Source organism: Solanum stenotomum, chromosome 3 (genome assembly GCF_019186545.1).
Source record: "Solanum stenotomum isolate F172 chromosome 3, ASM1918654v1, whole genome shotgun sequence".
Lineage (NCBI taxonomy): Eukaryota > Viridiplantae > Streptophyta > Magnoliopsida > Solanales > Solanaceae > Solanum > Solanum stenotomum.
Window position 1 is genome coordinate 16033156 of NC_064284.1, and position 16058 is coordinate 16049213.

Genomic DNA, 16058 nt, shown 5'->3' on the forward strand with positions numbered 1-16058 from the left:
ATTATTGTATTCTATATATCTCGTTCACCGTACAAATGCATTATTATTGTACATCATATTAATTGAATTCTACATATGTAGATTGCAATAGCAATAGCACTAGTAGATTGAGAAAGAGAGTTTAAATGCAAATGTAACATAATTCCAGAGGATCAAAATCATGTGAAAACTAACAAGGTAAATCTTGAACGATGATAAACATGACAACAAACATAAATAATTTATCTATCCATAGGAACCTAATGTTGAATCACTTGACCTAGGACAATTTATTAATAATTCCTCCTTTCCAAAATCATACTTGTTTTACTATAAGAAGTTTTACTCCATTAATTTTAAGTCATTTTTTAAGACATTTAATTAGTGGTAAATTCGTTAAAAAACACTGTATTTTCTAGGAATGAGTAGTGTCATAGAGACGGGAGGGAGTTGCTCGGATGGTAAACACCCCTCACTTCCAACCCGAAGGTTGCGAGTTCGAGTCACCAAAGGAGCAAAAGGGGTGGGAGCTCCTAGGGAGGGTAAAAAAAAAGTAGTTTCATAGAGGGTATGCTCAAACTAAAAACACCACTTATTTTAAAATAGAGAAAATAAATGTTTTGTCCTTCATTAAAAAAAAAACAATTCAATTTGGTCACGAAGTTGGGCCAAAAAAACAATGTAACAAAGCATGGTCAAGGATCTTGCTTTGTTGGAACCTTTAAGCTAATAGTGGTGCAACCTTTTGGTTATTTATTAAGTACTCCCTCTGGATACTTGTTCACTTTTTCTTTTATATTTGTTCCTAATTACTTGTCCATTTTAACAAATCAAGAAAGGACAAAACAATTTTATCTATTATACCGTCAATTAATTATTTTGAAAAAGTGGAATTTCTTGAAAATTTTAAATTTTTAATTCATCCACTTCATAATTAATAGGGATAAAATGATAAACTCACTATGTCAATAATTGTTTTCTTAATATGTGTGTTAGTTTAAAAGTGAATAGAGACAGAAGGAGTAACTTTATACAGGAATCGGGATACAGGATGAAAAGGGAGAAATTAATGAGGGAGAGTGCATGCACTTGACTCTAGAGTCTAGATATCCAAAATTGCCTGATATCACTCACTTGTCATCCTTACGTTAATTTGAGGATAGTTTTAGAGGGTGTTTGAATCGACTTTTTAAAAATAGCTTAGCATACTGCTATTATAATCCGGCTATCAAATTATATTTACTTTAATTTCACGATATGAGAGGAAGATCAGTCCTCGGGTTCAGGGGTGGAGCTAGTGTATTATTTACGGATTCTCTAGTAGCTTTTGATTGGAATCTGTAGTTGGATTAGGAAAATTCATTAATACTAAAATGAGCCATAAGTTCGATAGTAAATTTAGTGACCCATAAATTTTAAATCGTCACTTGGCCTCTTCTTGGATTTGTATTTAGTGGTTCGTGATTAAGATAACAAGAGAAGGAAAATCGAGACGGAAAACCACATATGGTGTCACTATATCAAAAAATTGTTTTAACGATAATTAATTAATGGCTACAACCTATAGTCATGACATTGAGTCTAATAATAATTAATTAGGGTAATGCTAAATGATCAGAAAATTTGGCCAGAAATTTAGAAAAACTATAATATCTTTTTATTTTAAAATAAACTGATCTTTTTTCCATTTTTTAATTAAAATGTATTAAAGTTAAAAGGGTAAAAATGTTCAAAAAGGTAAAATAACATAGATAAATATCATTCTGACCAAAAGGATTTTTCCAATTAATTAATGCTGGTAGTAAAGGTTTTAAAGCTCTGTGTCTATTTATTCATTCAATGGATTGGAAGAGAAGGGAGACATGCCCGACGCATCAAATCAAACGACCCATTAAATGTAATATGAATACACCTAGCTAGATATTCCTGGCACGTCGTTTCGTTTATGCATTGTGTTCACTGTTTACATTTAATTTCCAATTCCAATGTAAATAAATAAAGATAAAGTGGATGTTGCATCTATAAATTGTACTCCAATAACTGATTTCCTCATCAATAATTTCAAGGTACTACTACGTAAATTGTTCGCGTTTGTTATACATTTAGCAGATTGAGTTTTGAGTTCCATGGCAAACTCTAGTTCTAGAAACAGAGAGTTAAAACAGCGTATTTTCCTAGAACTGGACACTCCAGAGTTACCTTCCAAATGTGTCGTCTTTGAGATTGCACTGCGTAAAGCTAACGCTGCAACAGACAATCGGGACACTTGTGCCTTTGTGTCCAATTTACTTATTCTACTGAATTTTGGTTTTAAAGATGTGCTTACCAACAGATTAGCTGAATTACCTTCTCAGGCCGAGGAATACATGATTGACTATCATGTTGAGCATTATTTTAACCCTAATGATATGTATCTTATCTTTGGCTGCACCGTACTGATACTTTTCAAAAACATCAGCCGAGCTAACTATGACAATTTCATGACCAAAAGGATTAAAGCAATGTGTTCTAACGTTCCGTGTTCATGTGATGATGAGATGCCGGTGCCTTACTCTTTCTCAGAGCAGAGTCTATTCGTTCAATTTTAGGCTCTTCAATGCCTGTTAAACAGGCAGTGATTCGTTTTCTGATTTCGTTCTCAGATCGTTCTGGTTGTTTGTGTTCTTTGATAGCTCATCTGTGTGGATTTTTGGCGTGGTCCGAAATGTATGCTTATAAAGTGATGCATGATACTTTAATCTTGAGTGCATCTCCAATTCTGGAGGACCCTAGGGTTCGACATGAAGGTGATAATCTTAAAAGCTGTTACTGAGTCAGATTATCCACAATTCTTTCGATTCCTTGGAGGATATAGAGCAAAGTCAGATTTCGAATTCTGTTTGCTGTTGCTAGAAATTTGACGATTTATAGACGAAATTCAAATTTTGTGACGAGTAATGATTTCTCTGAGCAGGACAAAGAGCTTGTGAGGGACTTAATTGTGATTCACAAAAGGGAAATGTCCAGGCCTGGTCGCATTACGCCTGTTTCATTAATGTGGGAAAGTGTCTTTGCTGACATTGAATTTGGTTCATATTAATGTTTGCTAGGAATTGTATTATATATTGAATAATATTTAATTAGCAAGGGTAAAATAGGCACAAAAGATTTTATTTTTTTTTCGAAATTTGACAAGTATTGCTATACAATTATTTTCAATATAATGGACCAGTAAAAATGAACTTAAAGAGTATTAAAATAGTTTCAACAAGTCACTTTATATGGACTAGAGGAAATAGTTTATCCCTATTTGTTACAAACTAAAAATACTTCCTCCAGTCCCTATTAATGTTTAATAGAAGAAATCATTTTCTACATTTTTAAGAGAATAATTTGAGAATAATTAAAAGGTAATAGTGTTTAGTTTTTGACACCCAAAAGTTCAGTTACTATGAAGTATGGACTAGAGCATGTAATTGTTTCAGTTTATTGTCCAATTTATGTAATCTAGAGAATTTTGCTACTATATTTTTCAATTTTTATCTTTACACGTTGTTTGGATGGTTGTTATCCATTATATTGTATTGTTAGTTTGAATATAATATTTGTTTGATTGTTATGAAATTTAATTATATTGAATCGTTTAAATTCATTGTTAGGTAACGAGTAACGACAAAAAGACTCATTTTATATAACATAAATTTGGTGTGTTCAGGTCGTTACCTTAATATATTTTTTTATTTAATAATTATATTTCATCTTTTATCTTATCTTTTCACTGTAGCTTTACCCGCACACCCTATTTTTTTTTTATGGAGGTTTTATAATTCAAATTATGAATGTGTGACACTATGTAATAATTGATAATAATACAATATTCTATCCAACAATACAGTAATAGTGGAATCAAGTTTAAATTTCAAAGAATTTTTAGCAAGTCTTTTTTTTAGTATAAATACATTTCGTATTAAAGTTTTTTTTAAGTAGTGACAAGTTAACATGTACCAGGTAATATGAAATGGAGGGAGTATTCTTACTGCTTGATTTCGTTTATTAGTCTGCTCTGGATACATGCATGAACCTTCATAAATCAAGTTGGAATTTAATGAAATTCGAATTAATAAATTAAACACCGGAGATTCTCATGCTCTATTGTGACTATATATATGTGAATTTGATATACATCGATGGTCACAAGCAAACTTGTCAATAGGGTAAAGTGATTTTATATATAGTATAGAGAAAATGCACCTGGAATATTTTTTTTAAAACTTCAAAGACACATCCTTTTAGAATAGTGTCGAAACAATATAATATAATGTTGCTTGGATTCAGTCCTTTAGTTTAATCAGATCATTTTACTTTAATTTCATGACAATATATATGACATGAGGAGAATTTAGTAGCTTTTGTTCAACATACATAGTTGTATTAGTGAAATCTATTACTTATGTATTACTAGTATTTAATTGCGAACTCAATTAGTAAAGCGACCTTAAGTTTGATGACAAATTCATTGCCCACGCAAATTTGAAATCACTTATGCCGTGCTGAAATAGAAGTATTTAATGGATTGGAAGAGAATGGAGAAATTAGGGGGGGATGTACATGCACTAGAAATCCAAAACTTAGGAGCTAGCTTTTGGGGTGTGAGTTAGGCCTAAGACCTAATTTTACATGGTATCCGAGCATAAAAGCTCCTCTGCTCTCTAAGTATTGATAAAACAAAAAAACAAAAAAAAAAAAACACGTTGCAATGACCACTTCTACCAAAAATATGTCGACCTTCTTACTTCACCAACTCATTGTCGCTTGCTCCATTAAACTTAAGCCAGCAAACTACCTCATAAAGAGGACACACATATCCCAATTGATTCAAATCACAGAGAATGAACCAAGTAAAAGTAGTTGTTCCACTAGACAGACTGCTAGGAAAGTTGTAGTGGTTGAGAAAGATGCAAAAGATAGTGACAACATTGATGATTGGAAGGAGAAAAATATGTTGTTAAGGAGTTGGATCTCAAGCACCTTGACCGAAGAAAGCATGTACCTAACTGTGGGCTGCTCAACTGCCAAGGAGGTGTGAGAATGCTTGGAAAAAGTTTATATTCAAGCAACAAAAATAATTAATTTTGCTAGAGGTTTAGGTCTCAAATACAAGACCTTTGTCATATTAGGCAAGACACCATATTCCACCCTTAATCAATTTGTTAATACTGATCTCATGAGTTTTGATATAAGGGAAGATGAAGAAAAAGTGTCACAACAAAATCATAACATGGTATTCTCTGCCCAAAAAGGCAGGGGAAGAAGAAACAACAACATCAACTCCAGAGAAGCAGACATCACATTCATACCGAAGCATTGACAAAAAAAAGTTTTCGCTAGGTATTCAAAGTTTTTTTTTCTGCGTATTAGAATCAAGCTAGGAGTAACCGTTCCTCTACTCACTAGCTTGAGGGGAAGTATTGAAAAAGAATGAAGCTGACGATTGGAACATGTCAAAGGAACATGTCTAACGAAGTTGACTGACGTGTCTGCAGCAAGTGTTGATGAAGAAGGAAGCTGATGATTGGAATATGTCAAAGGAAGAGGTCCAACGAAGCTGACTGACGAGTTTACAGCACTGCTGTAGAATTAGAGTCACACTAGGATTAGACTACTTATATTAATTAGGATTATATTACGACTAGAATTATACTATGATTAGGATTATATTACGACTAGGATTAGATTATTTATAATTGCATTATTATTATTATTATTATTATTATTATTATTATTATAGTAGTAATAGGTATTGTAGTAGGACTCTAAGTATAGTTAACTTAGGACTCTACAATTCTCTCCTATATAAGGAGGTTGTAACTCAACATTATTTTCATTAATACAATCCTTGATTTCTCTAATCCTATACGTGAGATTTCTAGGATTAGAGAAATCAAGGATTGTATTGATGAAAATAATGTTGAGTTACAATCTCCTGATATATGAGAGAATTGTAGAGTCCTAAGTTAACTATACTTAGAGTCCTACTACAATACCTATTACTACTATAATAATAATAATAATGCAATTATAAATAATCTAATCCTAGTCGTAATATAATCCTAATCATAATATAATTCTAGTCGTAATATAATCCTAATCATAATATAATTCTATTCGTAATATAATCATAATTAATATAAGTAGTCTAATCCTAGTGCGACTCTAATTCTATAGCAGTGCTGTAAACTCGTCAGTCAGCTTCGTTGGACATGTTCCAATCATCAGCTTTCTTTTTCATCAACATTTGTTGCAGACACTTCAGTCAGCTTCGTTGGACCTGTTCCTTTGACATGTTCCAATCGCCAGCTTCCTTCTTCTTCAACACTTCCCCTCAAGCTAGTGAGTAGATGAACGGTTACTCCTAGCTTGATTCTAATACGCAGAAAAAAAAACTTTGAATACCCAGCAAAAACTTATTTTTGTCAATGCTTCGGTATGAATGTGATGTCTGTTTCTCTGGAGTTGATGTTGTTGTTTCTTCTTCCCCTGCCTTTTTGGGCAGAGAATACCATGTTATGATTTTGTTGTGACACCTTTTCTTCATCTTCCCTTATATCAAAACTCGTGAGAGTATAAACAAATTGATTAAGGGTGGAGTATGGTGTCTTACTTAATATGACAAAGGTCTTGTATTTGAGACCTAAACCTCTAGCAAAATTAATTATTTTGTTGCTTGAATATAAACTTTTTCCAAGCATTCTCATATCTCTTTGGCAGTTGAGCAGCCCACAATTAGGTGCATGCTTTCTTCAGTCAAGGTGGTTGAGATCCAACTTCTTAGTAACACATATTTCTCCTTCCAATCATCAATGATACCACTATCTTTTGCATCCTTCTCAGCCGCTACAACTTCCCTAGCAGTTTGTCCAGTGGAACAACTACTTTTACTTGGTTCATAGATGAGATACGTTAGTTTCATCACCTGAATCAATTGGGATATTTGTGTCCTCTTTATGAGGTAGTTTGCTGATTTAAGTTTAATGGAGCAAGCAACAATGATTTGGTGAAGTGAGGAGGTTGACATGGTTTTGGTAGAAGGGGCTATTGCAACGTTTTTTTTTTTTATCAATACTCAGAGAGCGGAAGAGCTTTTATGCTCTGCTACCATGTAGAAATCTCACGTCTAGGATTAGAGAAATCAAGGATTGTATTGATTGAAAATAATGTTGAGTTACAACCTCCTTATATAGGGAAAATTGTAGAGTCCTACTACAATACCTATTACTACTACTATAATAATAATAATGCAATTATAAATAATCTAATCCTAGTCGTAATATAATCCTAATCATAATATAATTCTAGTCATAATATAATCCTAATTAATATAAGTAGTCTAATCCTAGTGCGGCTCTAATTCTACAACAGTGCTGTAAACTCGTCAGTCAGCTTCGTTGAACATGTTCCAATCATCAGCTTCATTCTTCATCAACACATGCTGCAGACACGTCCATCAGCTTCGTTGGACCTGTTCCTTTGACATGTTCCAATCGTCAGCTTCCTTCTTCTTCAACACTCACGAGTCTCGAGTACAGAAAAAAGTTCACTGTATACATTTAATTTGATCGTTTCCTATTCCAATGTTTTTGCATATATAAATTGTTCCAATAAGCAAATGGTTTATACATTACTTGGTACTAGTTTGAGTAAAGCAAAATTGTTCTATTCTGTTATACATTAGTAGAAGATTGAGTTATGAGTTCCTTCGCAAACTCTAGAGTTGGAAACAGTGTATTTTCCTACAAGGGGACAATCCAAAGTTACAATTTCACTGTATATATCTTTGAGATTGCACTGCGTGAAGCTAACAATGCAACAGACAATCGAGAAACTTGTGCCTTTTGTTGCCAATTTACTTATTCTAGTGAATCCTGGTTTTAAAGATGTGCTTACCAACAGATTAACTGAATTAGGCATTAGTGAAATAAACACTGTCAAAATTCCTTCGCAGGCTAAGGAGTACATGATTGACAATTAATCATGTTGAGCGTTATTTTTACTATGATCAGATATCTGTTATCTATGCCTGCAATTTACTGCTACTCTTCAAAAATGTTAGCCCAGAAAACTGTGGCTAAAAATTTGAATATTGATGGAAATTTTGTCATCAGTAGTGATTTGTCTGAGGAGGAAAATCAGCTTGTGAGGGACTTAATTAAGATTCACATAACGGAAACGTCCAGACCTGGCCGCGTTACGCCTATTTCACAAAAGCTTGGCCGTTTCTATGCTTACCTTGAGTTCTTGCGTTCATTATAATTGTTGTTTTTCAATTCGGAAGTGCTTAATTATCAGATATAATCATCGTATGTCTGTCTTGCTTAATGCTTATTATGATCTTTTTTGTGTTTGCTTTATGTATTAAACCAAAAAAAACTACAGAAAATTTTGCCATTTAGTTTTGGTTTAAGAGTCCATATGTTTGCTCTTGAAATATGATCTATCTTCATAAATCTAGTATTATTGGACATGGGAATTTGAATTAATTGATTATACAAATGAAGATACAGATACTCTATTGTCTTCGAATTTAAATTAATTATGTATCGATGCGTATAGTTGCCGCTTGGACTTAAATAAGTGATCTTTGTTAATTCTTAATTAAGTAAGCTTGTTAATAGGATATAGAGCACAAAAGTATAGAGGAATTGAACCTGGAATTTTTTGAACTTCAAAGCATCCTTTAGACTAGTTGAAACAATAATTCAGTGGTGATTCAATGAATAAGTGATATTGTTGAGTAATTATTAATCAATGTGATATGAAATAAAGTAATAGTGTACTAGTATAGAACTTATACAAAGCAGTTGCCTTAAGCAACATAGCTCTCTTTGCCTATATTCCATTTGAAAATTCAATTGCTTTTTGACTGCATTAAGGAATAAGTGAAGAGGTGCAGCACATATTACACCCACACAATCCATCTAAAATGCACTTATTAACTAAATTTCATTTTATTTGAAGTCTCAAAATATGTTGTTTGCATATGATTACTTATTATATATCTAATATCATAACAAGTGTCGATACTATTGCTCAAGTATATGTAAGAAAAAATCCCTAACGTCAAACTTCTTTGATAATGACTTTGTTTATCCTCATTTTTTTTTTACTGCTATAGTAAAATTCTTGTTATAAAAATCTATATTAACATATTATTCATGTTATTATAGAGAATGAGTAGATGGCAGATCTAGGAGGGGAAGAGGATGTTCACATGAATCCCATGGATAAAAAATTATACGGTATAAATAAGGTTTATTTAAAAAAAAAATAGTGTGTATATATATATATATAGATTTATAATCTCTTAAACATAAAAAGTAGAGGTTGATTCAGTGGTTTAGGAAATTGAAGATCAACCTTGATATGCCAAGTTCAAGTACTAGACGCCAAATTTTTGTTTTCAAACTTTTGAATCCGCTATTTATAGTGTCATTTTCATTGGTCATTGATTATTAGGTCATTCAAAAATAATTTCTCAACTTTCATAATTTACTGATAAGATATCTGCATAGATTCTATTCTTTCTCGACTTTATTTGTAGGATTCACTGGCTATGTTGTTGTATTGATTACTAGGCCGAATCTTTAAAAGTATTTAGCTAAATCCCATTTGTTTAATTAAGGAACAAAATTGGAAGTATATTCTGTAGTTTGAATTGTAACAAGAAAGGTGTTTGAAAGGTAATGGGTGGTTGAGTTTTGATTGCCTTTTTGCTACAAATGATGCAATATGCATATGAGGTGTCTGCATGTTACCAACCTTTCTATTCCACTTAACCAAATACTTTGAAAATTCCAGATTTAGTGACCCACAATTCCACACCTAAAATAAATTAAAAAAACTATTTTCATCAACCACACAAAAAAACACCCTAACTATAATTAACGAACAAATCAAAATTTCAAACACGTAAGAAATTTCATGTAAAACATCTCTATTTGAAGAAATATTTAATCAATCCAACTAGATCCCAAATTAAACTTGAAAACTACAATTATCTAAAATTTTCCTTTGGTTGGCAATATGTCATAATAATTCAAGTTAACTTTCTCTGTTAGGTGAAGTGGGGTAATATGTAATCTTGCTAGTTGTAATTAATGCAAGAAAACCACTGATTAGTGCTGACTCATTTCCACGTAAACCTAGCGTCCATGTTGTGTCACAGTAGGGACATATTCACAACTTTGATCTCAAAAGTACTTACTTTAATTACCAAATTAATTAACTCCACATAGAAACGCCTTTTTGAAATTACTTATTATAGCATTAGTATTTTATCCATCTCAAATTATTTATCATATTTTGTCTAAAGGGTAAATGGAAAAAGGTTAATTAACTTTATCTATTTAAAATATAAAAAATAATTTGAAATAACTATTTTTAAAAATCACGACATTTAATTTGGATTTGATGGGACAGATGTTAAAGTATTAGTAGTTACTAGTTAGCTGTGAATTTCATTGTCTGGAGTCTGGACCTGTTTGGTAAGGTAGGTGTAGTGAGAATGATAACTGATAAGTATGAATTTTGTAATTAATCGATTGTTAAACAGAAAAATGTCACATGAACTACAAACTCTAATTAGAGTATGCAACATTTCATCTATTTTCCTTTCTCTACCAGTTTCTGTTTTCCTTTTTGTTGGGTCTTTTTTCTTTTCTATTTCTGCTATTATTTCTGTTTTATACAATTTTATTTCTTAGACATGATTAATTTTGTACACACTAAATTTGAATTCAAAACTTTAAATTGATATATTATTACTTTATAATTTAAGTTATTAAACTTATAATTATATTTCGCATTTAAAATACTGGACTAAATCGCCCGGGCAGTTTGAGATGTAGAAGTGGAACAACCCATGTGATACCAACTTTGAAGCACAAAGAACTTTACACGCAAATCATTAGAAATTTAGCATCCCCAAATTTTGTTCAAAGTTACCAAGTTGTATCGCAGAAATTAAAGTTTAGGATATATATATTCCTTTTTTTTTCCCCAGACTCATCTGCCACAGAAAGTTGATAAATTTATGCAGGAAACAAAGTACCTTTGAAATTGAAGATCAGATAAAAGGGAGGGAAAAAAAAGGTTCAATTAATGGAGTTTGCTAGTTCATTGTGAAGCATAGCAAATTGGAGTATTGTTTACTGATCCATTAACATTCTCTATACGAGGCCCCACGTGTTTATAATTCATCTTCTGTTCTAGAATTTTCTACAATTAAAAAGAAGATTAGGAAAATGACNCCACAGAAAGTTGATAAATTTATGCAGGAAAAAAAAGTACCTTTGAAATTGAAGATCAGATAAAAGGGAGGAAAAAAAAAGGTTCAAATAATGGAGTTTGCTAGTTCATTGTGAAGCATAGCAAATTGGAGTATTGTTTACTGATCCATTAACATTCTCTATACGAGGCTCCACGTGTTTAATTTTCATCTTCTGTTCTAGAATTTTCTACAATTAAAAAGAAGATTAGGAAAATGATGACTTAATTAAAGGTCTAATTAACGCATAGTTGAAGTTAATCAGTGATGGTTTGGCTAATTAATGTGCTCTTGGGTCAATGTATTAAGACAAAATTATGTGATTAGGTAGGTGATTAATTATTGCGGGACACACTCAAACAGGAGACAACAATAGTTCTCGAAACCTAAGCAACATACTCCCTCTTCGTTAAAAGAAATTGAAAAAAGTTCCACATTTTACGGGTGATTTCGGCTTGAACAATCTTCCTTCTTTAGAGCTAATTTTACATGATAGCAAAGCAATATCTATCTTGCTCGATGTTAGGTTTTTAAATTAAATGCCCCCGCATCAGATGTTCAGTTTTGAGTGTGAGATAGAGTGTTAAAGAATGAAAAAAGCCTCACATTAACAGTTAAAGAGATAAATGATTTTGATTTTTTAGAGTTAATCTACGAATTTTTAAAGTTAAAAATCAATATAATTTAACTCTTGAAAAACCGTAAAATAAATAAATGGAGATAGTACAATATATAATTTGATTAAATTAGTATTCTCACAAAGCACATATTCTCATTAATTTTTTTTTTTAATTTAATTGAATCCACTTTATGTCTATAAATTTGATTAGCCCCTACTCTTTGGAAACCCCCCCTCTTCTCTCTTAAAAAAAATTGTTCTTCCTTAACTAATATACAAAAAGAAGGAATAAATTTAGTTTCATTGTAGGCAGTTAGTTGCTCTGCATGTGCTCTGCCATCGCACAGACTCTGCTTTTTTGAGTAATAATCGCACCGCCCATTTCTCTCTTTATAATCTTATTTTGTCATATAACTCCTATTTGATTCTCTTCACAGCCCCCTTTTCTCCAACTTTCAACTATATAAAACCTATCACTCTGTTTTTGACATTATACTCATAGAAAAAACAGAGACAATGGGTGAAGAAATGAAACAGGTTAGTGCTCTGTTTTTTGAATGAGTGAATTTATGTTTGTTTATTGAATTGATGAGATTGTGAATGAAATGTACATAAAACAGGAGCCACTAAAGGAAGAAGTGAAAACAGAGGAGAAAAAGGAAGAGCAAACAGAGGAGAAGAAAGAAGAGAAAGTAGAAGAAGAGGAGAAAAAAGAAGAGCCAAAACCACCTTCACCTTTTGTTTTGTATGTGGACTTGCATTGTGTTGGATGTGCCAAGAAAATTGAGAGGTCAATTTCAAAGATTAGAGGTTTGTGTAGCTTCTATTATTTATTTGTTCTATATCTTAATATCACTGCAGTGGCGAAATCAGAATTTTCACAACTAAAACAAGTAAACATTAGACCGTGTATGTAGTATAGTGTTATTTTTCTATGAAAGGGGTTCGATTGATCCCTTGCGATACTTTAGCTCTGCCCTTATTGTGTGTACTGTGGAGCAGGGGTTGAGGGAGTAGTAATAGAGATGGCGAAAAACCAAGTGACAATAAAGGGAGTAATAGAGCCACAAGCAGTGTGCGACAGAATTACGAAGAAAACTAAAAGAGTTGCAAAAGTGTTGTCACCCCTGCCGGTAGCTGAGGGTGAACCAATTCCTGAAGTTGTTGCTTCACAGGTATAATTTTTGTGTCAGCCTTTTTGAAGTGATTATTGGTATAAAGAATCATAATGTGAACATTGGATATTTGCTTTTATTAGGTAAGTGGATTGACTACTGTGGAACTTAATGTCAACATGCATTGTGAGGCCTGCGCTGAGCAACTTAAAAAAAAGATTCTCAGAATGAAAGGTAACATATTACGTACTAATCATGTTCTGTGACTTGTAAAATAAAAATAAAAAGAATGTTATTCAATATAACATTTTAAATTTGTTACTAATGGTTATTCTTTTTAATATTATCAGTATGGATAGACAAAGTCTAGCCAATGATAATTTCCATCTCTTATGTAAACGACTTTGAAGATCACATTGAAGAAGTTGAGACCTAATCAAAGAAGTAAACTTAAGTATTTGACGATTGGGATCCTCGTGGTCTAAGATAATCAAATCATCAATAACACTAATGTCATTAGATTTTTGGATGGTAATGATGAAACCTTATTCACACAGCAAAATAGATCGAGTGAAATGGATAGTCAATTGTCATGCACTTTGCTTCGTTCTTTTTTTAAAAGAAAGAGACAAGTGAGAGTGAAAGGCAAGAGCAAGCCATAGAAAGTCAACACAAAGCTTCAAGTAAAAATTATTCACATCAAATGTTTACACGAACTTACCATGGTTAATATGAAGTTAGATACATATCACTTAACCACGGTAGAGTAAAACCATTTTATATTCAAATAAATAATCCCATATATATATTGGAATAAAAATAAGTTTTTACTTAGAGAGATGGTGAGATTTTATCCACCTCTATCACCATACTTTAGGTGGTGGTGGGACAATGGGCACGTGCATGAATGTTATCCATATATGATATATTTAGGTGCAATAGCATTTTACAAATTATTTGAATAATTTTCACATAATTGATAGCGTGAAAAACATGATAAGAAACCTCAGAAATGATAGGTAATTAATTTGTTAAAGTCTGTCCGTGTAAAATCAGAACCGTTGTCTTTGACCCAATAGAATTTAGCGATTCTGGATTCATCTATACATTCCTTACGGAATGTATTATTCTCTTCGTAGTAAATTAAGTATCACTTTAATTTAATAATCATATTTATTTAATTAACACTCAAGAATATGTGACTTGTTGAATTTAGGTGTTAGAAGTGCGGAAACAGAAGCCAGCACTGGCAAAGTAACGGTGACAGGCACTATGGACGCTAACAAGCTCGTCGACTACGTCTATCGACGCACCAAAAAACAAGCAAAAATTGTCCCTCAACCCGAACCTGAGCCCGAAAAGCCCGCTGAAGAGACCAAGCCCGATGAGGCAAAGCCCGTTGAAGAACCAAAGCCCGAAGATAAGAAAGATGACGGTGCAGCCCCCGCTGAAAATAAAGAAGGGGGCGACGGTGAAAAACCACCGGAGGGAGAAAAAAACGAAGGCGGTGGCGGAGGAGAAGAGATGATCGTTCCAATTGAAGATTATTATGATGAACATACGATTAATAAGTTTATGTATTATCATCAGTATCAGCCACTTTACGTCATTGAAAGAATTCCACCTCCACAGCTATTTTCCGATGAAAACCCTAATGCATGTTGCATTACATAATTAATAAACCTGCAAGCAATTATAGTACGTACTTAATTAATCAATCCTCACACTAAGTTTTTATGATATTGTGGGACAATGATTAATTTAAACACGTAGGAGTATTTAATTTGATTTGTTGTATGGATGGTCATGTGAAGGGGATTAATTAATATTCTATCTCTAGATGAATAATGTTAAATACAAATATTTATCGTGTTATATATATCTAATCTTGAATATGGTATTTCAAGAGTAGATATAAAAATGTTACATCATATTATTGTTTTGTTGTGTATATATATTATTTACCATCTTTGATAATGTTACAATATGATATCTTGTTCATTATAAATTGTGCAAAGTTGTCTACTTTAGATATTTTTATTTTATAATATGTATGCCCGGTCGACTGTATTACGAAACTTTATGTAACATGAAAACAAAGTAAGATCTATTGAATACTATATATCCAACGAATTGATTAGACAGAGAACAAGCATAATTGAATAGTACAAAATGTTACTCATAGTAATTAATTATATTGATGAACACTTTTAATTTTCAACCGTCATATAAGAATGTTTCAAAAGTAGAAGGATTTTTATCACATATATACAATCATGGAACTAGAGACAAAGCAAAAGCAGGCTCGAAACGAAAACACTTTTTAAAGAAGCGACATATGAAAAGTGAAAACAATTGGTAAAAGCTTATAGTAATCGTCGACCTCAATCTAAGAGGACATTTCACATTTGCCCATAAAAATTGAAAAAAAAAAACTTTATTTTATAATACTAAAGTTGTGCTTGGCCACATTTTTACAATAAATATTTAAAATTAAAATGTATATTTCTTTTTTAAAAAAATAAAATATCATTTAATTATGAAATATAATTTAAATAATTATATTTTATAAAAACAAAAGTTTAAGATAAATTTGAAAAGTGAAAACAAAGGTTTTGATCCGAAATCCAATACAACTAGTTTTTTATGGCCCATCGTTCTTTTCAAATAAAAAAAATAAATAAGACAAAGGGAAAAAAGCTCAACCATAAGTGTCTTATTTATTTTTTACTTGTCTCAAACTGTCAAACAAAGTGCCTCTTTTTATAATTAGCAAAAAGAATTATTCCAATATTAATTTATAATTATAAATTTTAAAAATCATAAACATGTCTTTAATTTAAATTTATAAAAAATTTCTTTCATTCTTAATTGGTATACTTAATCGAAATAAAACACTTAAATAACATCATATAACTGCGGCTCCAAGAAATACAAATTGAGACATGATGCGTGTTAGAAATTGTTCAATCGCAGATTCTCTTTTTTCCCTCTACAGAGACAAATGCATGGGTTCCACGTGGTTTGGGACCCACCATTTGGG

The 16058-nt window shown here is 31.9% G+C and overlaps 1 protein-coding gene across 1 annotated transcript; it reads left to right on the plus strand.

Moving 5' to 3' along the window:
• The first annotated feature begins 12134 nt into the window (after positions 1 to 12134).
• On the plus strand, positions 12135 to 14992 carry LOC125858520 (heavy metal-associated isoprenylated plant protein 9-like). Its single transcript, XM_049538322.1, has 5 exons — positions 12135 to 12437; positions 12521 to 12710; positions 12903 to 13075; positions 13159 to 13249; positions 14232 to 14992. The coding sequence occupies exons 1-5, from the start codon at positions 12417 to 12419 to the stop codon at positions 14687 to 14689; spliced, it is 933 nt and encodes a 310-aa protein (XP_049394279.1). The 5' UTR covers positions 12135 to 12416; the 3' UTR covers positions 14690 to 14992.
• Positions 14993 to 16058: the final 1066 nt, after the last annotated feature.

Bases quoted from the DNA above. Each gene is read 5' to 3' on its own strand.
- LOC125858520 (XM_049538322.1), top strand. From the start codon at position 12,417: ATGGGTGAAGAAATGAAACAG. The intron at 12,438-12,520 runs GTTAGTGCTCTG...TACATAAAACAG, and splicing joins TGGGTGAAGAAATGAAACAG to GAGCCACTAAAGGAAGAAGT. The intron at 13,250-14,231 runs GTAACATATTAC...TGTTGAATTTAG, and splicing joins AAAGATTCTCAGAATGAAAG to GTGTTAGAAGTGCGGAAACA.